The following is a 24,550-nucleotide window of genomic DNA, read 5'->3' on the forward strand; positions in this document are numbered from 1 at the left end:
TTAAATGATATGAAATGTGCACTTTTGGGTTTGGGGCTATATGAATCTGTGGCAAACACAATGTGAACCACATTATGTTCTTTCTCGAACTGACATTTTTTATTTGATTAACTGAGAGGTTATGATTTCCCATATAATAACTACAGTAACATAATCAAAGATCTCTTGAAGATTATTTTTCTGACTTGTGATTTCTTCTATTTAGCACTGAGAAGGTCTCAAGTGACTGTGCTTGACCTGTGGCTGTGAGGAGTGATGCAGAAATTGGATGTGCAGCTTACTTCTGCGAGTTGATGCCGTCGATGGTGCGAATCATTCGCTCATTGAGTTCCTCCTCAAACCTCCTCCTTTGAGATTTAGACCTGGGATGGACGGGAAAAGAGGACAGTTTTAAACATGAGCCACAGAACAAAAACAATGAAACGTTGTAAAGACAGCGTGATTACATGTGTTACAATTCTAAATGCAGTATTGCACAAGGCTCACCTTTCTCTTCTCTGAAAGTGGTACTGCCCCATGGGAACGTCCTGAAATGGGAATGAGACCATTAATCCATTAATGACTGATATCTCCATCTGTGTGGGTATGTTTGAGGGCGAGTTTGAAAGACAAAAAGCACCACATTGTACTTACAGTTGTGTTGATCTTGCCGTTGTCTGTGGTCATGCTGTCTCGGTGGTGGAGGTTGGCAAAGGGCTTGGCCGCACCCCAGGACTCGAGGTACCGCGTCATTCTGACAGACGCCCTCATCTTCCCACCATCCAGAGAAGGACGAGAGCGCACACCCAACAGAGGGCTGTGCCTCTCAGTCTTTGAAAATCAACAACAACAGAGAGGGACACAGAAGAAGGTCACAGGTTAGTTTAATGACACAGATTGTGAGTCAGAACAGCAGCCATGCTGGTCCCAGCTAACAACTGAATGATATGGTAGCAGATTTAGAAAAGAGTTGTCAAATCAGTGAACTGACTACATTATCGTCAGTTTGTTGACTTTATATGTCCAACAGTTACATACAGCAGTGCACTTACAGTATGAGTTTGTCTACAAAATACGTTGTCCTACAGTTTTGAACATATTATCCTGGTGTACATATTAGGCAGGTTTGTATATATAAAGATTACATGTACAAACCTTATAATTCTGATCAAGCTGAACAGTACCTCATGCTCGCTTTCCCTCAGTGTGTATGAAGGAAAAAGGGCTAGGTACTTTGGGTGACAGTGGTCAATTGACAGCCACTGACATCTGTGCCCTGCTTGTCAGGGTCCTGAGCCGCCTAAAGCACTTTTAGAGAAGCTCTCCTTTTATTTTGGCATGTATCTTGAGTGGTTCTCTCTGACAAACACCACTTCACTGCTGACAGAAACATTGCACCAAACTAAGCCATACAGCAGTCAAACCGAAAGATGTATTTTCCCTTTTCCTTCAAGTATATCAAAATGGAGTGGGTAAAATGTAGTTGTTACATTCCTCTGGTTATTTATCTCACTTGCTGATACAGACAAGTATTGTGACTGACCAAATATGACACATAAGACTATAAGAATCAGAACAGACACTGTCAGTAATGGCGGTGTTCATTTCCCACGGCTGTACTGAACAGCTCTGACAGTGACAATCAATGACAGTGGAGATGACACCTCCTGCGACCTATGCTCCATATTTGGCCTTGATCCATGCAGGGGATTCTTGAAAATGTCACTGAGCACCCACAGCCCTTTTCCATTATCTGATGGGATATTGAAAAGCAATTTCCATTACAATAAATAAAGGACACAGAGTAACATCTTGTGGAGACTTCTGATAAGCTAATATTGTTTTATTGTAAGAAGACACGTTACCACACTTTAAATACCTAGAGGCTCATGTTAGGCCTGCTTTTGTTAATTACTGCAGGGCTGCATGCAGCCAGAGTAAATTAACACTCTCTACTCAAGTGTCGCTCCTCTGCATTCATAAATGGGATGCCATAAAAATCAGAAAAAAGTGAGCAGGGTGAGTGCCATCTCTCCCGAAATGCACTTACACAACAGAGACCAGAGACTGCTGATAAAAAGGCAGCTGATAACACGCAGCTTGCATGATGGCCTATGATTGCCTCTGTTTTCAAAACTGAACATCTGGTTTTCAACAATAGATAGTGGAAAGCTGCTGTCTGCTGTCAAAGTGTGTCTAAATACTGTATGTCATATGTGTTTGACGGCCAGAAGATATCAGCAGAGAAAGATGACAACTCATTTTTCTAACTTTCTGACAGATGATAATCACAACAGCATTGATCAAAACATGCCCGTTCATTTACCTGAGAAACTTCAGTGAAGGCTGGGGGAACCTCTTTTTATTATGTTTTTCTTGTACATTCCACTACAATATGCTGTTACTGAGTTAGCAATCTGCGCTGTGAGAAGTGCTTAAAGAGATGTGATGACTTTAAGGGAAAGCTACCAGTCCTTGGTCAAGCTCTTAGGGGAGGAATCAGAAACGGAGAAGACGAAAAGGAGCCAAAGGACCAGATTTGGAGAAATCAGTGGTGAAAACACACTGTGGCTTTTCATGTCAAAGAAGGCAATTTCAAAATATGCACTGGAAGGCCTTAATTCTTCAGAAGAGAGATGCCACTAAAAGCCTTGAGGTCTATGAAGCAAGAAGAACATGGGATGCCTGAGGGAGGAGAAAGGAAGGTCTTACTGCAGATATTTAGGGAAATGGATGCAACCTAGCCAAGTGATAGAGGGATTAGGAAGGCAGAGGACTGTTAAGCACAATTTTCTTTTGCCAAGCCAAAAACACTGAACACAGCCTGGATGCCAACACATTCTATATAGAGATGTTCTCAGCAGAAAGTTCACAGAAGAGACAGATCTTGTAAATGTCCTTGAGCAGCCCTTTACGTCCTGGTTTGACAGGAGGGGCTGCATGTCTAGAGCAACTGAGTGAACACACATTTGATAACACTGGTTCACTACACACTCATATTATTTTTCTATACTTGACATTGTCAAAATTGTTTAGCTGCCTACTGTGCTCCTGGCAGGATGAAAAGGTGGCGTGGGATTTTTTGTGTATACCTGACCTGCACATCGAATCAAATGTTTGTTAAGCAGTGCTGCTGAAAATATTTTTTGCATCATTATATCATCATGACCCAAAACACAGAGACGATCAGCAGTTACTGCTGCAAACTAACAACTACTATATGTGAACATTCATACTTCATCATAAGTGAAGATATATATACAAGAATACAGAGTGCTGCCCTGTGAAAACCATATGTCAAGAAAAGATAAACTTTTCATGAACTAAGAAAGAAAAAAGAACCAGCAAATCCAGGCATGAATGTGTGTACAGAATTCATTGCAGTCAGCCTGATAGTCGTTTCAGAAATTCAGGGATCACCAAAGTCTCCATTAGTAGATTTCATCATCTAGGGACGATGAATGTTCAACATTTCATGACAATTCATCTACATCAACAGCTGAGATATCAAAGTGGTGGACTGACAGACAGACTAACCAAACAGCATTGCACTCATAGGCAATACCGCTCACATGGCTGAACAACTGAATAACCTAAGAAGTACTATTTATATTTACTTTCTGGGTTTCATATGGCCATATCCTATGCTCTTTCATGTATTATACTAACCTAACCAAAGGTGCTCTCTGGACTGGACATGAGTGAATAAACCATGTAAGTGATTGTATCTGACCTTGGGGTTGATGACCAGGAAGGTGACCACCCCATGTTCTTTTAGGTAGGAGTCTCGGCTCTGTCCATCTCCAGGCTCCACCTTATACGAACCTTTCAAATGTTCCAACGTCACTGAGGAGATGTGCACCCTCCTGGAGACGAGACAAGAAGGGATAAGAGGGCAGACGGTGAGAGAGGTTAAGGGCTTGCATCAACAGGTCCATCAAACATATTATTTACCTCCAAGCCTCATTACCTACACTAAACAATACTGGATGATTACCATTACAAACAATGAGGGTTGGCGTTGGGAATGTGTTCCTGGGCATATTTTTCAGATACCTTTCAGCAGGCATAAGAGGAGACAAACCATTAGCAGCCCAGTGAGACAACGTGATGGCACTGAAAAGCTTATTTTCAGTGTAGCACGCACATAACCACCAGCCAATTTCCCCATACTTGTTACAGTGATAGAATGGCAGACCTAATGGTCACATAGCACGCGTAGAGCTGATTGGGCAAATGAAGTGGCTATAATTGTCTCAAATGCTTATAATGGGGTAGAATAAGGACAGGCATGTCTCATGTTCCATTTCAGTCTGTGAACATACACTTTCCTCTTCAGTGATCTCTTCTTCACAAATCCAGCTAACTGTGCACCACACTTCCATAATATGAGTGATCATGTGTATTGGCTCAACAAATTGTGCATATAAGCCGTCAACTTCTGTGCTCCATATACCTCCAGAATGGTTCCGACCACATTGATATCATTGTTATGCTGATGACACACAGATTTACTTCACTGAAAAACCCAATAACCTGAATCACCTGTCCATCCTCCAAGATTGCCTGGCCACCATCATAGATGGGATGTCACTTAACTCCACCTAAATTGTGTTAAAACTGACATTCATGTAATTGGACCTGATAATTTTGCCACTGTCATTGATCAACCTTTTAAACCACGTATAATAACAAGCCCACTGCAAAAAATCTTGATCCTTCTATGACCTTTGACCATCAGGTGACTTAGCTTGTACAGTCCTGTTTTACCAAAAATATCACCAAAATCAGAAATACTTTGCCATCAGCAGATCTCAACCTCTTAATCCACACCTTCACTTTTTCTTGTTTAAATTACTGCAACTCTCTTTACACATCTCAGTCAAACTGGGCTAAATCATTTACAGTTGGTTCAAACTACAACTACCAGCTACTATAAAGTCTTGCTGATCACATATAAAGCTCTACATGACCTCACCATTAGATATATTTATGACCTCTTGCTACCATATTCTACTTCTTGACCACTTGGTTTATCAGATCTTGACCTTTTATCCATTCCTTCTTCCAACTTCAAGACAAAAAGTGATTGTGCCTTTACTGTGCTGGCCTCAACTCAACTTCCATTAGATTCAGTCCATTAGATCTGCTCATTCTGTGGACTCTGTTAAGAAGCTTTTAAAAACTTACTACTACAGGCAAACTTTTTGACAGAGCTCTATTCCAAAGTGTTTGGCTCATTTTAATTGTTTGTTGTTTTATTTTAATGTATTATTCTTCTATGCATTTTTACCTTAATTGTACTTTGTTTTATTACATATATATATATCATTTTTCTATGTTTTTCTTATGTGAGGCACTTTCTAACACTCTGTTTTAAAATGTGACATATAAATAAAGATTTACTTTAATTTACTTATAGCAAAGTCATTAGGAAGCAAGTAGGAAATGGGCCAAGGAAGAAATGATTCATACAATACACTTGGATACAACATATTGATGTGCTGCAACACATCAATATGTTGTTCCCTCAGGTGTATCTTAATATTTGGTTTTGACAGGATGGTTTATGAGGGTTGAGTCGATATTTATTTTAGGACACTCATAATCATCCAGATATTTTTTAGATTGAGGTAGTCTGTGATATTCAGTGCTGATTAATGTTTGATCTAACCATTTCCACCATTTCCAAAAGAGCAGAAATTCAAATATTCTGTGTTATTCTTTTGTGGGTGAAAAAGCCTCCAATACAGACTCCTCGAGAAAGTAACTCTCCACTGAAACTCAACATAATGATACTATGGAACTGCTGACCACCGGGACTTGCTCACTTCTGCTTTAGGCTGCATGGATCTGCAGTTGGGAAGATGGGAATTCACCAACTTGCTAAAGTGCAACTCTGCATTAATCACTGAGAGAGCAGAAAGAAATTCCCAGAGCATAGCTTCCTGTCTGGTGTACAAACTAAAACTACTTCCCTCTAGTTTGCAAACCACACAGTAATTACAAGGGTTTGTGAAGTTGCACTGCACCAGTAATGACATCAGGTGAAGCATTCTCTGAAGTGTCCGTTATATCTTACCCTGGCACACCTCCTGCCTCCATATGATTGGCTAGCGTTACGTCATGTGACCACACATCATACTGCCACTTGCGAAGGCCAATCACACCACACAGGACATTCCCTGAATGAACACCAACACGCATGTTGATATCGACTCCAGTGGCATCTCGGACCTTCCTATGAAGAAAATAGAGTAGAAAATTGATCTTTTGTCTAGTCTACCATTTTGGAAAATGTGCATATTCACTTTCATTTTGAGATCAAGTTTTGAGAGCAAGTTTGTGAGTACAGAGCTGGAGTTGAGACACAGTTAGTCTTTCTTGGCATAAAGACTGAAAACAGGGGGGAACAGCTCATCTGGAGCACCCCGAAAAATCAACAATGAGAAGGATCATCTCATTTTCAGTTTCAGTTTCAATTCAATTCAGTTTATTTTACATAGCGCCAATTCACAACAAAAGTTATCTCATGACACTTTCCAATTAGAGCAGGTCTAGACCAAACTCTTTAATTAAATTATAGTATAGAGAACCCAACATTCCCCCTTGAGTAAGCACTTGGCGACAGAGGTGAGGAAAAACTGCCTTTTAGAAGACAGAATCCTCAGAGCAGACCCGGGCTCAAAATGGGCGGCCGTCTGCCTTGACCTCCATTTTCAGGTTGGCCCCATTACAACTAACTCATTGAATCTACATGAAATTACTTAATCTGTACACAGACAGAGATGTAAGAACAACTATTTACTATTTCTTGGCTAATCAAGTACAGCCACTAAAGTGTTACATCTCATTTCTTAAAAATGAATAGAATATAATTATGTTCTCTTCTTTTTAGCCACAGACTGCCATTACCACTAGTAACCAGTAACGTATTTTGTGATATATGCCAAATGACTCAGTGTTTCTTCTGGAATTTAACTCCAGTCAGGATAGAAAATGTTGTAGTACTGCACTGAAATAGGCACTGTTTCATTATGTCAGAGATGGACGGCACTGGGTGGCATCTTTAATCTCATTGCGATTAAAGGTCAGTGCAGGCAAGCAAACATATTGGTCTATGAAACTAATGTGTGTGCTCTCTCTTGCACGAGTGAAAAACAGTGACAGAGAGCACGAGGGGTAGGGAATATTTTTTCATTTGTTTAAATTTTTATTTGCTCAGTTGGTAGGCTTATCGTATTGAATTCACATTGTGTTTGTTCTGGAGTTCAAACAGAGCAGAATTCAAGTCTGGCATTCCTTCTGTTCAATCTGTTTGACAGGCGTGTGTTTGTGTTTCTGTTTGTGCATGAATGTGAGAGAGGGAGAGACAGAGAAAGAGAGAGAGATCTGGTATTTTACTTGATGGCCTCACACATATCCAAGCCCATCTTCACGCAGTTCCTGGCATGGTGAGGCAGCGACTCAGGCAGACCAGACACACAGTAGTAACAGTCTCCCAGAATCTTGATTCGCATACACTCATTTTCCTTAAAAGCAGAGAGGTAAAGAGTGGAAATGGGAATTACACTATCATGAAACTCCATAAATTGTCCACTGTGATATAATATCTTTAGCAAAAGTTAACTATTTCACTTATAAAATGTGTTTTCTCATGCTCTTTCTCACCTCCACACAACCCTCACACACAGGCACATCCATCAAGCCCAAAATCATACACCCACACACCTAACACATTAGCTCTTATTCCACATGTGGGATGTCTAACAGCTCATTGTTGGATCGGGTTTATGTAACTGCAGCTTCATCAGGCGGAAGGACAGAGCTGCTGGACACAAAGCTGAGAGAGCCTGACTCAACTGTTTAGACCCGCACAGCAGAGAACCCATGAGACTGTGAGATACAGTCTGACCAACCCACACTGCTACGACCTGAAGCTGTTAGCAGGCTCAGTGCTCTGGGAGGGTACAGCACAGAGGCCGACACTGGCCGCAGGACACAGAAAACATTTATTTCAAGGCCATGCTTTATCTGATTGACAGCTCAAGACAGAGTCTGCTGTCTTCTCTTTGTTAATTTGGAATTATTCAATGTGTGCACGCTATTAAAATTTGATTGACTGTAAATAGATTTAAGGCAACATTAGCTGAAAGCACTATCTCTGGATAAAAATGTATTATTTTTGTCATAAACATCCATCATTTATGCATTAAAGCCAAATGAATCTTAATTAAAAATTCAATACTGTCATTTCAGTATACATTTATGATGCATATTTTGTATGATTTACACAGTTAATCAATTTATCCAAAATTCCTTTAATAAAATCTCACTGTGTTACTGTCACGAGACCACAAACAAAACCTTACACTGAAAATAAAGGGAGGCTGTAAGTGTTGTAAATTTACAAATTCTTGTCTTCCTGCTCTGTGGTGTGGTACTGGGCTGCATTATACAAGAAAATGTTTCCAATATTTTTTCTGCCTCATTAAGATACTGTTTGGAGAGGAGCTTAAACATCTCACAGTACAGTATATCTCAATCCAATACCATGACAATAAAGCCTCATAAATAACAACAGAGTTGAATCAACACCTCTCTAACACAGGGCACTTCTTACATGACTATTGTAGCATTAGATTTTTTTTTTTTTTTTGGGGAGAATGGGCATCTTCTTACAGTGCGTGCGTGTGTGTTTTATGGCCCTACCTTTGCAATCTGGTCAAACTTGCCAAAGAGTTCATTCAGCATATGCACAAGTTCACCTGGAGAGCAGTCACTGGCCAGCCTGGTGAAGCCTACAATGTCTGCATACAGAATGCTGCAGAAAACAAGAGGAAACAACAAATAAAATCATTCATATTGTATTAGTGAATCAGCAACCATCAAATAAGACAATTCATTGTCATAGCTAGTGTTTGGTTGTCCTGTATGAGGAGAGGCAAAATGTTTATTTTATTGGGAGAGTATCACGTGTATGAAGCACTCTGTTGCACTTGATGTGATTACTTTGAATTAACTTGTAAGCTGTGCTGCTTTGCAGCATTATGATGGAGACAATGTTGGTGGCATCAGAGGAAATATGTTACCACAGCAGAAGCCTTTGGATTCATATCAGACAGACAAATCTAAGATGTCTGCATGTACAAACACATTCATTGCTGCTCAGGTTTCCAATGCAATAAAATGAAATATTGTAGTAGTACGTGTAGTACATATTATTGTGTTGGTTTCTTTATCAAAGTGTAGTTAGTTTTTCTGTACCATGCACCTAAACTATTTTCATCACACTTATGAATTATTTCTCCTTCTATTAATACTTCATATTTAACATCATTTAACATTAGATTTAATATTTAATAAGATTAACATTAACTTTGTGAAATTTGTGAAGCAGACTTATACAAACAGCACGTCATGCATCATGTATCCAGCACCTCAAAAAAGTGACATGTCTGCAAAACCTTTACAAGTATCTACTTCCCAAGAAGAAAATGTTTTTTCAATAAGCATAGAACATACAAAGAGCCTCTTCCGGTTAGCCTGGATTTGTATGTTTGAGTGTTACCAATATAGAGGAGGGTGCCATCAAGAACAGAGGACATAGACGCCTCTTTGTTCAGCAAAGTGACCTCAGAGCACAATTGAGGTGGATTAACTCTGAATTGAATTTGACCATGTTGATCACAAGGAATAAGAAAATGGGATGCAGAGAAGATGGAGAAAAGGGATGGGAGAGCAGAAGGAGAAGTAAAGGGAGATGAGAGAGGAGGAGAGGAGCCGACAGTATAGGAGCAATCCAAATGTGAGAGCATGTGAAGAGGCAAGGTGAAAAGAAGACAGAGTGTAAGCAGCAATGAGGTATAGAGCAATCAAGCACAGAAAATAATAACCTTTACCATGTGGGGGCACAGATAAAGGAAAAGGACCCTTACTACCTGACATTGGTGTGCCGCTGCACATACAGGTTGTGGAAGTTGTTGGTGCTCTCAGTTCGACCAAAGTTGGGTCCTTGGAGTCTCTGGATGATCTCGGCTTTCATCACCCTGGCTATATGAGCCGGCAATAAGGATAACAATAAACGTTCCTGTGGAGAAAGTAAGAGAGAGAGAGAGAGAGAGAGAGAGAGAGAGAGAGGGAGTTAACATGACTGGAATTTGATGAAAGAATACAAAGAAATAGATTTTTTGGCATATACCGTTAAATATGTGTCCTATATGATAGGAGTTATAATCTTAAAGGGTTAAAAAGACATTTTTGCTGCATCTCAACTTTAAATATCACAAGTTTGTGAATGATCTAATCTGAATTCTCTACACATTTAAAAGTGCCATCACACATTCAGACCTTTGTGCAGTTATCTGCCACCTCTGTCTCCAGGGCTTATCACCTGAAGAGGTCAACAAGGACATTGCGGCAGCTCTAGTGTATGGCAGCACCCTCATACTACCACTGTTACCACTGCTCTGCACCACTTTCTGGAGGTCCAAGACATGGACAAAAACTGACCCCTTCCACTTTGGGCCAGGAACTCATCAGTGGCCCCAGTGGTTATACTCTTGTCATCCACAACCAAGATTTAACCTCTTAAATAGATGGCTCATTCGGGCTCATGTCTCAGCACTGAGCACAGGAAACTAAAGTCATGTACAGAAGAGCAACTGAGGCAAAGAAATTATTTTTCTTTTTCAGAGGAAAGCAATTGAGCAAGTTCTGGAAATCTGGAGATCCTGTGATCCTCCAGGTAAAACGTAAAAGAAAAATGATAAAGTTAGAAATAAGCACTTTATGATGTTGGGTCCCTTTTGTAGTGTTGTGATTTTTTCTACTTGTGTACTCATCCTGCCTCACTGACATCTACTTCAGTTTGCAACTTGCTATGTTTTCCAAAATGTCATTTAATCACCACCAGAGGCAACGAGCAAAAGTCACACTCAGTCAAAGGAGGATAACGGACATATAACCCAGCACGTACGAGAACCAGCAACACTGCTGCACATCTACATGCAGGAAGGTAGTGACGGGAGGTGGCATTGGTGCATTGTGGTGACTGTTGGCAGTGAACTGCATATTTTTACCACATCTACTTCAGTCAGTTTCCCTCCGTAGGATTTTTGTAGCTCCCCGTGGCTGTACCTTTTGAATGCTTTGATGTTTTAGAAAGTTTTATTTTAACCGTACATTTTAAAGTTCAACAAAAGCACCACTGGAAATATCTTGAACAAAACACGCCATTGTGTAATTTAGTCAGCTGTCTGGGAGAATAAGAAAAATAGAGAAGCAGAGATGAAAGATCCATCACACATAGCAGTTTTGTAACCATGTATGTTGTGGGTTATTGTGTTTTTTTGTTTTTTTTTTTCATTTAGCACTATAGGATGGAGGTTTATTTGAGAGTGATTTTGGTGTGTGTGAGTGTTTGGGCGTGTGTGTGTGTGTGTGTGTGTGTGCATATTAGAAAGAGTGAATAGCTGCCTGAGGGGGTGTGAGTCATAAATGCGGCTCACAGCAGAGAGGGTCATTACATTGTTCACACACCACAGGCTCATTTCCTAAAACACAGCAGCAAATTAAGTAGAGACGGGAGCTGGAGAGGGGATTGCGCTAAAAATAGAAACCTACACCAACTGCACTTATTTACTTATTCAGCACTGAAGCAATATGAACACTCTACTGTGAGCATGCAGAGGGGGTATAATAGCCTGAAGTAATGTAGCTTTATTAATCATGTGTTTGATTAATGAACTCAAGTGATCTGTATTCAGCTATTGAATGAGATATGGCATTGTTACATAGATATTTGCTTCTAACACACACACACACACACACACACACACACACATTTTAATGTATGCATTTTTTCAAATTAAAATGTTGTTCCAACCCAATAACATCATAAATGAATGGAATAATGACAAAATGAAATAATGACAATGATAATGACAAAGTATAAGTATACTGGTGCATTTCAACAGGTGTACGTATTTAAAATAGTAATTCAAAAATTAATGATGAATTATGTACTTAAACACAACATCAAATTTTACATTTATGAAAGCTCACAGCTTCAGTGTCATTTCCCTGTTCAGAGAAAATGGTCAATGTCAGGGCAAATATGCTAATGTCAAGCAAATGTCACTGCATAATGCCTCTTTAGACAAAAGTAAGAAGTGAAATATTTTAGCAATAATAATAAAAAAAAAAAAAACAGGTTTGAATTTCATTCTTATCCAGCACGTGTGGCTCTGAGAGAGATAGAAATAGCAAAAAGAATAGAGCCAAAGCTTTGGGCTTTGAGCTGACCGCTAACATCGGTGAGCAATGTGCTCATAACGACTATGCTAACACTATGAATAATGTTCACTGTGTTACCCTTTGCATGCCAACATTTGCTAATTTACAGTAAACACAAAGACAAAGTTTATGGGAATGTCATTAGTTTTACAGGATTTTACAATCTGACCTGAAGATGGCATTAGAAGAGAAGTCAGGGAATCACAAAAACTATTTCAATTCTTTGTCAGGTGAATAGAAATGGCTGTACAAAATGCCAAAGCAATCCAACCAATAAATGTTGAGACAATTCATTCAGATCCACAAATGCCAACTTCACTGCGGCATGAAAAGTCGAAGAATCAGACAAGAGTGAGAGAGTGAGAGATATTTCAGTGTGGGCCTAACCAAGCAACTGAGCAACACTGCCATTTCTAGAGCTAAAAAAGTCAAGTAATTAAATATATAGACGTAAATTACTGTTGTGAATAGACTATACACTGAGAGTTTCATCACACATTCATTTTGTATCTGTCGTTATGTGTGTCTGCGTGTGTACCTGTTGGTGCTTCTCAAACTCTAATTTAATGGGGGACTTGATGCAGTTGCAGGTGTCTTGGTAAGTCTGTTTGAGTGCCAGGTCCATCAGATGTTTGTGGTACGCCCCAACCAGGTTGCCACAGGTGAAGATGATCACGTTGGCTAAGATCTGCCACATACACCACACGATCACATATGCACACAAAGAATAAGGCATTAAAATAATGTCAGGAAGTGACGCATGCTGCAGATATGCCTGTACATGTAATTTCCCGACTATCAGCCTCCTTCCACTTAAATTTCCATTATCACCATGTAAAAGCAGGCCAGAGCACACAATGTGACTGCACTTTTACACCACTATGTAAACCTCAAGCTCGTTCAACTGTGGTCTTGCATATCATTAGATTGTCCTTGGTGCTGTATCCAAGGGCAGTGAATGTCTTCGAGCATGTTTTATTGTTGGTGTGCTTTTCCACAGTGCATTTATGAGTGGGTGTGGGTGAGAGAGAGAGAGAGAGAGGGAGAGAGGGAGAGAAAAGAGATTATTGTGGTTTAGTAGTGTAATCAGTGTGTTTACTGTGGTGTTTAATTAGAAGAATTAAGAACCACTATAAGAACCACTGTGTGTTTGAGTGTGTCAACCTCAGACATGTATCTGATAAAAAACAAAACAAAACAAAAACAAAAACAAAAAAAACAACTCGATTCTATCAAGCAATATCTATCATGTTTTTGCATCTTCATTCAAATTTTATGCTTACTCTCTAACATTTGTTGGTGTGCTTCATTTAGAGCCGCTCTTTTAAGAGCCGTTCGCTGAGTACGTTAGAAGGCAGCTCATTTGACTCTGGGGGCTTTGCTCAATGTGCTGTGTCACTGTGTTACAGGACAGGTTCACTGTTTTACAGCCCAGTGCTTACTGAAATGTTGTACCTCATCATTTTTAATCATGCAAGTAACAGCCTTGCCAGTTTTGTTTTTGAGAAACTAACTCATATGAAGCAATCATTCAGGCCATCAGAAAAGCAAAACGGGAAGCTGGTAGCAGAGTCATCTGCCATACTAGCAGGGAGTCATGCAAATTGCAATTTCAACAGTCCTGTATTGAGCTATGTGCTCATAAGAGAGTTAGTCTGCCTCACCTGCCAGACTAAAGGCTCCAGTTCTGTGACTTTGGAGGCCAGACAGATGCTGAGGGTGACGGTGTGCGAGAAGCAGGTGATCGCACTGGCGATAATGGCCCCTCTCATGGAGAAGGGCAGCATGGTGTAGACAACAAATACGATGAACAGGAAGAAGGACACCTGGAAAGAGGAACACATCAATAGTGGCAGATTTGTCTAAAATAAACCAGATCTGTTCAAAGCGCTTGATGTTGTGAATATGTTATGATAACTTTCCAGATTTCTTTCAACTTTATGTCCCCTGACATAATTCAGCATCAGAGATCAACCGGTTCTGAGCCGATATGCATCATCAGGTCATCCAACTGTTGCACTAGTGCCTCTGCAGTGCCTAAATATAGACACACACCAAAAAAATGCCTCTAATCTGAATCTCACCAGAGATTTATCTTCTGTATCTTCCTACTTTTTCTGCATTTTGTTTAAATACAGAATGGAGTTATGAGAGTTAACAGCCCACTCTCCTTCACAAAAAGACCTGACTGCTGAACTTGGTATGAATTATTAGAAATGAGTGGGGCCTCCCACTCAGCATCACAATAAGCTAAATCCTGAGATAAACAGTTCTGAAGATTATATACAACATGTCACAGCGTCACAAAAGTAATGAAGTATATTACAGCCACTGTTCAAATGTTTAATTTCAGCATGACAGCCCAGTGGAATATATTTATGCAGCTTCCTGTTTGTTTACTGTAATCAGTCATCTCTCTTTCCAGGTTTCCATCAGAGACTCTTACTCTGGCTCCTTCTGCTTGGAGTGTGTGTGTGTGTGTGTGTGTGTGTGCTACATGGGTGTTTCCTACTGTTTTGTTCATTGATAACTTGCACCTAAACCTCCTGCTTTGTCCCTGTCCACTTCCCTTGCTCTCAGTCCACCCCTTCCTGTTATGGTGGCGACCAGCGCGAGCGGGTTACGATTTCAACTGGGACACCAGATGAACTCTGACCTTCCTGCCTGTCTGTTTATTTCCTGTGTCTTTCAGGTTCAGAGAGTCGGTGTGCAAACAGGAATCCACTTAGAGTGACTTAGATTTGCTGAAAATAAACTGTGGCAAAAGTTGATCTTTCTTGGCGATGCATTACAAAGATATTATGACCGCTGTCAGTGGCATAGCGTGTTATCAAGCGAAGTTCATTCTAGAAGAAGACCTGAAAACAGAGGAGAGAGAGAGAGAGAGAGACTCAGGCTCAGACTTGATTTGTTGCTAGGGGAACCAACGTAGAGTAGGATGGTGACGTCACAGCACATGCATTGTTTTGGAGGTCTTGTATATTTGGCCATAGACTTCAACTGCTAACTCTGAACTTCCAACCCTGAACAACAAAACCCACAGAGGAATGTTGGCGTCCGATCTGTGGGAATCGAGAATGGCAGTCCAATTTCAGGTGCGTCACCTGCCTCTGTCTGCTACGCAGGCAGCCAGACACACTCCATCTCCACAGCATTCCGGCCTGAATCCTAATACACTCTCAAACACCTTCAAATGGGAGCTGCTGCCATCACCTCACTTCGGCCTCTTCAATAACTTTTCTCTCTCCCCTTCTCCCTGGTTGCGAGTGCACAACCCCTCCTGTTTAAAACAGAAGCAGCACACACCTTCAAACGGACCTTCAAGACACCTTCAAGAGCACATAGTATGCACGCTTGAATCCCCACATCAAAAATGTTTTGCTATTTGTTCACTTTAGCATTTGTGAGGGGAAGCAGCTCGACTGCGTTTTTTGATGCAAGCACAACCTCATCTCTTTCATGCATGTGCCAACACTCACACACAGGTCAGTGTGTCTTGATTCTGGGGTACCAGGTGCAGCAGCCATGTTCAATCTGCCTTCTGGAAAGAGCCTTGGCCTTCAGAGAAATTGAATAAAAGTCTGACTAACAGGGTAATGCAGCTAGATGTTGGCAGACACTGCATGTGGACAACATTTTTCCTTGTGTGTTTACAGAAAGAGGGTGAGCATGCGAGCATATTTGGGTTCGGGTGGAGAGGTTGAAAGTGAATGACCGAGGAGAGCACCAGTTTCTCTCTATCCCTGTCTTTCTCTGTCTCCCCGTCTCTCTCTCTCTCTCCCTCGCTCTTGCTCTCTATTTTTCAGGCCTTCGCTGTTATTAGCTCTGTGTGCTCCATCAGACATGCTGTTCTCTCAGTAATCACAATCAATCCTACCCACTGAGAGCAGGCTGCAATTCCTGCTGTTCTCTTTTTACCGGATTTCTGCTCCCCTACAAGTTTCTTTCTTTCTAGATAGATAGATAGATAGATAGATAGATAGATAGATAGATAGATAGGAGTATGCATGGGAGTGTCATGGGAGCAGAAGAGAATAGTTAATAATGCAGAATGATTATGCTCTCACAGGTGGCTGATGGTAAAAATATCTCCACCCCAGAGGAGAGAAAGAAGGAGAGGAAATTTTGGGCATGGTGGGGAGGGTGGAGGGGGGTCTTAACAAGAGAGGAGGAGGAGGCAGGTGGAGAAGCTGGGGAGAGAAAATGGGATTTGATGAATAGGGGGAGACAGGTTGCTAGCATGAGAAAATAGGATTTCGGAGACAGAGAGAGGAGGAGTCTGGCGCTGAAAACTAATGCGTCTGTCTGCTGATCTGCTAACCTCCAACTCTCATCAGGACTCATTAACACTTGTCACATGTGGAATTAATTTTGTGAGAACCAGAATGCACACACGGTCAAACACACACACACACGCAATCTCTCTCTCTCTCACACACACATGCATGCAATCACAAAACACTGAAAAATACACAAATACACAATACACAAAATACAATTTTTATGCTAACATTAACAGTTCTCTTCCACAGTTTTGGATTCCAGCAACCTCAAATAAACTCTGAAAATTCAAACAATAAAACGTGAATCTAATCTCTGCCAGCAAAACAAGGTTATGTTAGAACAAAATAACACTCTGATCTACATTTCTACTAAGCTAATAAAGCTAACTAGCTAATAACTCTTCTACTTTTCTGCTCTTCTTTTTTCAAGCACTTTCAAGTACTTTTTTTTGCATTTCTCTCTTATATTTACAACTTTTTTGTCTTTGAGAATTTCCGTACTGCAGGACCAATACAGGCCTATCTCATCTACCTCTGATAAATAAAAAGAAAAAACATTTAGATGCAGTTGTCATAATAAAAATAAAATTAATGGCTTGTTGCTAGAAATGAGAAGTATGCCTTTGTTTCAGAGATGACTTTTATGGTAAATCTGTTACCAGCGTTATCGTTGTAAATTGCATAATGCGCCATGCAAGAACAGAAAGCTTGCTGGGTGTAGCAACAGTAACTAAGAGAGGTGGAGCTCCATACAGAAGCATAACCAGACCCACATATGAATCTGATTGTTATTTTAGACATACGCAAATAATAACACATTAAACAAACATGCAGCTTTATCTACCTGGTCCCAGGGGCTGAGTATCCCTCCTGAGAACATGAACAGGTAACCCATGGTGACCAGACAGGCCCATATAAGGAGAGAGAAGAGGCGGAGCATTCGCTTGAAGACCGACTCAATGCAGACAAGGATGAAGATGGACAGGAAGAGGAAGAGAGCAGCAGGAACTGTGATCAGGAACGCCAGGTGGTCCTCTGTGTTCTGGAGAGAGAGAGAGAGAGAGAGAGAGAGAGAGAGAGAGAGAGAAGAGAGAAGAGAGGATCATTGCTTTATACAGTATCAGGATTGGTAAGTTTGGAGACTTGAATACAAACATACTGATTTGCAGTCTGCGTATTCACTAAGCCACTTAAGCCCCTCACACACACCTATTCAGTTTATTCTTTAAATCTACAGTGTATTCTACAGTGTTAGCATTAGGGACCAAAGACAAGATCCAAAGGAAAAATGAGTGTGTTTTAAATACTTATTACAAATCCATTTATCCTGAAACCCATCAAACAAAGACAAAATAACAAAACAATGTGATAGTTACTTTTCTGTGTCCTACTGAGGACATTAAAAAAAATGATAAGGATAGAGGCGTAACATGATACACACACGCACACACACATACAAACAGATGAACAGACGGCGCACAGATTGGGAGACAGACAGTCTGAGCCCAGAGAATGTGCTACTGCATCACTTCTGCGCTCACACTGTCAAAGTCAGCATTTAGAAGCTGTCAGCACACACACACACACACACAAAAACAGTCTCTCCTTTGACCCTCTCCTCATCCTCTACAGCCTCTTCCTCCCTCTTACTGTGTCATGTATAAGTTCAGGAGGATATACACAACAAAACTATCCTGACATGACTGTTGGGTGCAAATCTGGCAGTAATTTTTCCTCGCATGGCAGCGTTCAGCTTTTTTTTTTTTTTTCAGGGATTCTCTCATATCTCGGTGCCATTATCCGCCTCATGCTGCTTTGTGAAGATATTCATGTTCCTTTGAAACTAAAATCAAGTGCAAACGAGCTAAAGTAGCTGTTAGAATTTTTCATTTGTTTCAAGAAAAATGGCTTCATATCTGACAAAATGACTCCTTAAAACTTTTTTTTCGCAGCTTACAGCCAGTTTTTTGTCTCTACACCGAACTTTGATGCAGGGCTGGATAGTTTCATGATCGGCCAGTGAAATGTTTTCAGTATGGATATTTCTTTCATTAAGATTCCCGTATGTTAGACTTATCTGTGTCTGTCTTTGTGATAAATTATTAGTGTTAACAGGAGAAGACTGCAGCACCTTTCAGTTCCCCTTAATGTCTTCATCCTGAGCTTTTGCATCCCTTTGACCTGCCCATAACCTCTGCATGTGTGTGTCCTAAGCATATTTCTAATTGTACATTCTGTAGTAAAGGCGCATCTTTTGAGTCTAACTGAAAAAAATACTTGCAAAAATCTCAGCGCAAACAAACACATCCCACAGAAATATTCCCTTCATCCTTTTGACTTCTTCAATAAATAGTAAAATTCAGTAAATTATGGAACAGCAGCTAAAAATTGCTCATTTGCTCAAGAAGAGGACTGAGACTGAGACTTGAGCTTGCCTTACACCCACGGAAACCATATTAAGTTATTCCAAAGCCATGAGCGCTCTGACAGGTCCAGAAGCTGTAAATGTTAAATTAGCAGACCACTTTGTGATAAGATGTCACAGATTGTCGCAGTGAAATGAACACCAGTGTGGGCATAGAAACGTGTTCGATTCTCTTAACATGCAGCTTGCTGAAGCAGCTTTTATGTAACAGAATGAAAAGATGCCTCAGCTTTGAATTTGTGCCTGATTTGACAGTTTATTGACCTGAGAACAGCAGAAGCTTTTTGGCCGAAGCGAATGCAGGAAGAGAGCTTTTTGCTGTGTGTTAGTGCAGCAGCATGGTGTAGCAGAGGTAGTGTGAGTCAGGGGCTAGAGAAAGGATCCCATGGGATCTGGCTGCTGACGCCATGCCAGCTATACAGTCAGCCTTCAGCGCAGATTGAATCCCAATGAGGATGTAAGCAAGACTGGAAACTCCTAAAAGCGGGTGGATATCTGAGTGAGCCTCGGTGACAAAGACCTTTACTTTGGCATCATATGCACAAACTGTAAGCTCACACACACCATGCACACAAAGAGGGAGGAAGCCACTCCCTCACCAATACAGTGTTTTCACGTATTGCACACATCTGCACTTTGCACATTTCTGATTGTAGGCCATCTAATCCTGTTTAAACCCTTTTTGAAACCATTTAAAGCCATTTCCCTCAACATGCATAGAGGGAGGGAGTTGTTCCTGCCTGCTATAATATACTGCATTGTGATCCAGAACAATTATTTCCTTTTTTAGCCCAGTCTGGCTTACCCAGCTATTATACTGGGAGGAAAAATGGGGAACAGAGAGAGACATGGAAGGAGCAGCAACAGAAAGAGACAGAGAGATGCAGCAATCTCATTATTCATCAGTGAATATATACAAACACACCAAATACATTAGGTCAGAAAATGAGGAGAAGGGGAGAGGCGGTGCAAAAATCATGATATTGTACACACTTTCCACGTTTTGGTGCCTGCTTAATATTTATCCTCTCTGATTAAGAAACACTCATGGCAGATTTCTTAGGTCTGCTCTCAGCAGACATTTGCACAGTTATGAAAATCATGAATAATCAACAAACCTTTCCTCTGGTGCCCCATTTGCAGCACAGCTGAAAGTTAACATACTCTGCTAAAACAGGTCAAAGGTGGCAGAGCATCCTGAGTTTGACCCAAAAGGTTATGATACAAATTATTCAAATTACTTTGAAGCAAAGTAGGTAGCATAGCCGAAGTCCTAATCACTATTACAGAGAACCTATTGGAAACGTTTGATGCGACTTTCAATATTCATGTATATCCTTTAGACATTTTGTTATCATCCCTGAAAGGTGATTAATTGACTTGCTAAACATGGTGGTGAGAATCAGTCAGCTATGGCCTCCATCCAACAACTATATGTCTGTTCTCTGCAGACTCACATAAAACTGTTGCAGATTTTCTTCATTGTCTGGCTGAATTTGTGGATTTTTAGCCAGTCACGGTGAATCGCTGTGCAAGTATAATAGCAATACTTATCATATCATTAACCAGCACTTCTGTGCTAGGCTAGTTACCAGAGGTACACAGATGCTGCTTTTGGTTTTTAATCATGGTAACAGTGAATAAAAACATACCCTGTTTTATAGGGACAGAGGTGTTCTTTAAACAATTTCTGTTAAACCTGGGCCTTATGTTTACATATTTTGATGTGTAAGTGACGAAGGGTGCAAATGTGTACAGAAGCAACACAGGCTGCAATGGCTGTTACTTAAACCTTGTGGGCAATTCTGACTGTCAAAGTACGTCCACTAAAAGTGTTTGTTCTTGCCACTCGCAGGTTGAGATTCCTATTAAAAGTGTCAGAAAGGATTCCTACAAAGAAGAGCTTTATGTTGAAGAATATAATTTTTGTTTTTGTTTAACCAGAAAAAAAAAATGTGGGTCTCAACAACTAGACTCTATTCAAAAAACAGCAATTTTACTGTGCCAAAAACGACACACAATGATCATCCAAACTCAACAGAAACAAAACCAAAGCCACCTTGGTTCATCTTTTCACTGCTCTGACAAACACTAACTGTGGCTGGGTCGAAATAAACCCTTAATTCAAGTTAGATGTAAAAATATCAGGAGCGAGAAGGAGGGCAGACATCACAGGAGCAGCGGGGGAAAGCAACATGGTTTCACATCTAACATGGTGAATTAAGGTTTCATTTCAACCAAACCAGAGCTGGAGACTGTTGGAAACAATAACAAAGATTGTTTTTCTTTTAAATTTCATTGTTTTCAGTCCCTATCACCAGGTGATATGTCTGCTTTGCTCTGAAATCGCTTTTTTTTTCAAAAAATTACTCCTTATTTCAGTTTTCAGTGTTAACAAGAAGGCTTAAAGAGCTAACCAGCACTAAATAACACAAAGCAAGAGATATTGTTCCTGTCTTTAAAATCACAGCCTTGCAAGCTTGTCAGGACTGAAAGTCACAATACCTTGGAATGTGTTGCTTTGAGTTTTACCATTTTTTGTTAAATTTGCCTTTTGTGAGTTCCTCAACCTTATGGAATTACAATATTAAAGATAGATGAAGTAGTCCTAATGTTGTATTGTTCTGTTACAGGCACAAGGTGTCCTGAGGAAGGTTTCGTTCAAAAGTGTAAACTAATGAGGTATCATTAAAGGAGATCAAGGCTTTTTGTTTGTTGAGGATGATCTTAATGGTTTTGGTTTACTTACAGCATTGACTGGGATATTCATGAAACATGTTGAGGTAATGTGATAGATTTTGTTTCAGAGATCTTGACATTTTTTGCTTCTTCAGCTGTGTGATCTTACATGCATCCGTCACATTACAGGGTGAAGAAACTGTCATTTCATAAACAGACAAACAGATGCCAGGACACTGCACTGACACAGAGCTGCTGAGTTGATCGAAACAGTTTGAAAGGCATTCACACGGAGTCAGATAATAAAAACAACATACATTTGAAAATAGTAACTTTTGAAACCTGTAATGGAGAATGGATTCTTGCAAATGTAAAAATTTGATGGATATCTTTATGTTAGCTTGAAGATTTAAAACAAAGCAACCAAACTTAACCTTAAAATGAGTATTAATTATTGTTTATGAGAGGTGTTTTGATGCCATTTATTTCCTTCCTGATTTGCATTCTGATGCCTGAACTTTGTTTGTCTGCCAATACCACACACTAACCTGATACCCTGTATGGATGTTAACTACTTGTACAGTAAAAAATCTGTCAGGTTGCACGCAGACCAGTGCAGACTTGTGTACTGGCCAATAGCAGGCAAAAGAGGCATTGAAATACTGGTATCAATATTGGACCAACTCTAATTGTAAAAAAGGTTTGCACCTAAACTTAACCAAACCAGAGCTAAACTGTTGTCGTACCAACAGTGATTTGTAATGGTTTGGAAGGACAGATAGAGAAATGAAGTTGTCTTGCTTAAAGGGGAATTCAATCAGATAATGCTTCTTTGTGTTTGTCTAGAGGGTCAGGAAAAATCAAATATCTTGTCATTTAACTTGGAGGAGAAGGAAACGTTTGCCAGGAATAAAATTAACTGCAATGATTCATGGACAAAATTGAAATTGGACAATTAGCTAAAACAAAATGATTAAACCCAATATTTTTTGTATAAAATATGACATCTGTGTGCAGATTAGTGCTTTGTGGTGTTGCAGCTTTGACCACACCTCAGTCAGTGATGTCACGACATCTATCTCACCTCATTCATTCACCTTCCTGCCCCTAAATAATGGATTGGTGATCCGTCATTACAAAATCACTCTGCTCTCACTGCCCTGCATCTATCAAACTGTCAACAAAGTGGAACGCAATAAATGTGTACAGATGCTATTAATATAATATTAACATCATTTATAACAATTCATTAAAATACAAAAAATAAAAATGCGTTCCTGATCCTAAACTGGAAAAAAATCCAAAGATGGAAAGGAACGTTGAAGTCAATAAATTGAACATGTAATCAATGATGTAAGTCATAAAAATAATGGGAGCGTTCTTGTCCAGTTCAAAGATTTCCAATGTTCCATTAGCAAATATAATATTGATCTCTATTAAACTGTCAAATGTAATGGGGCTAACATATTGTCCTGTAATTGCTGGCTCTGTACAGACATGTGGGCATGAAAATACACACACACACGCACGCACACAGACAGACACACTAACACACTTTCCAATCAATACAAATTCAAGGCATGAGAAGGAACAAGAATTATTATTTTCTCTATAAAAGGCAGATAACCCTAAGAAGGAAATGAGAGACTTCCTCTAACAAACACACCCAAACAACACACATACTCATAAACTGAACATGCATGCAAACGCACACATGTGCATACCAACACACACAAGCACAAAGACACACATACAGTGCAGTATGGGTGGAGGAGTCTTAAAAACACCACATGCACCCATTCCAGCCATGATCTGAGGAGAAAGATAAAAGTGTGCAGTAATTTTGGGAGCATTAGTGCTGCTTTGGTTGGGTTTCTGCTGGCTCACTGATAAAGCCAGAACACTTACAACAACATCCTCTCCTCCCTCTGCCGCCCGGCCCTCAGCTCATATGTCCCCTTTATTTATTCCTGCCATTCTTCTTCTTCCAGCGGTAATAAATATACACGCCTCACTGAAAAACCACTCCGTAACTATAGACAGCTCTGTCTGTCCTTTAATAGGAACAAATTGGGAAAAAAAAAAAGTTCTTCAATCACCATTGTGAATGATGGGAAATTATTAGGGGAGATTGTAATCTAGCCTGTGAACACATGAGTCTATAGCAGCAGAAGAAGAGAAAAAAATCAACCAGCCAGGGCAATAAGATCTATTGATAGGTCTTAAATAGAAGGGATCAATATAGGTTCAACTGAATGTAACAGGACGAGAGGCGCAGTGAGCACAAAGGCTGAGCACCTTGCACAGATCTCTCACAAGTATGTTCCACCTGCTTCCCAATGCCCATGTGCTACAACGCACACAGACAAAATGTGCCTGGCAAGTCTACAGATCATGAGGAACATATAGCAGCAAAACAATCGTTCTGAAACACCAACAACCACAGCAATGAGTGGGCTTCCTTTTGTATGGCTATGTAATACAGACACAAAAGCAGCACTTGAGAAACAATAGCTTGTGTTTGTGGTTGAGTGTTTTTGGCCAAAACAACACTTTTCACTTAACAAAAAGCACCAACACCCACACAGCTGCGAAGTAAACTCTCATCCCGCTCTTGATCCACTCTGAAAACCCACCGCTGAAATTTAAAGTGCTGCTTCACGGTCTCTTTTGATGTCGCACATATTCATACACATGCACACGAACCTCTCCGTCTCATTCAGTCTCGTGCTCAAAGCAAAATTCCCTTTTATTCTAACACTCCCCTGTGATTCTAACAAGTAGGCTTCTATCTGATGGAAAACACAGCTTATAGCCGTGCAGGATCTTTTAGGTTATTACAATAAAATGTGCAGCATTCCACCACGTTAAAAACACACCGTGGCTT

The 24,550-nt window shown here is 40.2% G+C and overlaps 1 protein-coding gene across 3 annotated transcripts in view; it reads right to left on the reverse strand.

Annotated features, from left to right (window-relative positions):
• Positions 1–24,550, reverse strand: part of adcy2b (adenylate cyclase 2b (brain)) — a 39,157-nt gene that overhangs the window by 12,879 nt on the left and 1,728 nt on the right. For all 3 annotated transcript variants that reach the window (XM_046417853.1, XM_046417852.1, XM_046417854.1), the window contains exons 2-12: positions 17,404–17,601; positions 13,941–14,102; positions 12,815–12,964; positions 9,921–10,069; positions 8,692–8,803; positions 7,384–7,511; positions 6,062–6,220; positions 3,713–3,845; positions 634–810; positions 487–527; positions 282–362 (exon numbers count right to left, since the gene is read on the reverse strand). In XM_046417853.1, coding sequence (XP_046273809.1) covers positions 282–362; positions 487–527; positions 634–810; positions 3,713–3,845; positions 6,062–6,220; positions 7,384–7,511; positions 8,692–8,803; positions 9,921–10,069; positions 12,815–12,964; positions 13,941–14,102; positions 17,404–17,601 — 1,490 coding nt within the window. The remainder of the gene's footprint in view (positions 1–281; positions 363–486; positions 528–633; positions 811–3,712; positions 3,846–6,061; positions 6,221–7,383; positions 7,512–8,691; positions 8,804–9,920; positions 10,070–12,814; positions 12,965–13,940; positions 14,103–17,403; positions 17,602–24,550) is intronic.

Source organism: Scatophagus argus, chromosome 17 (assembly GCF_020382885.2).
Source record: "Scatophagus argus isolate fScaArg1 chromosome 17, fScaArg1.pri, whole genome shotgun sequence".
Taxonomy (NCBI): domain Eukaryota; kingdom Metazoa; phylum Chordata; class Actinopteri; family Scatophagidae; genus Scatophagus; species Scatophagus argus.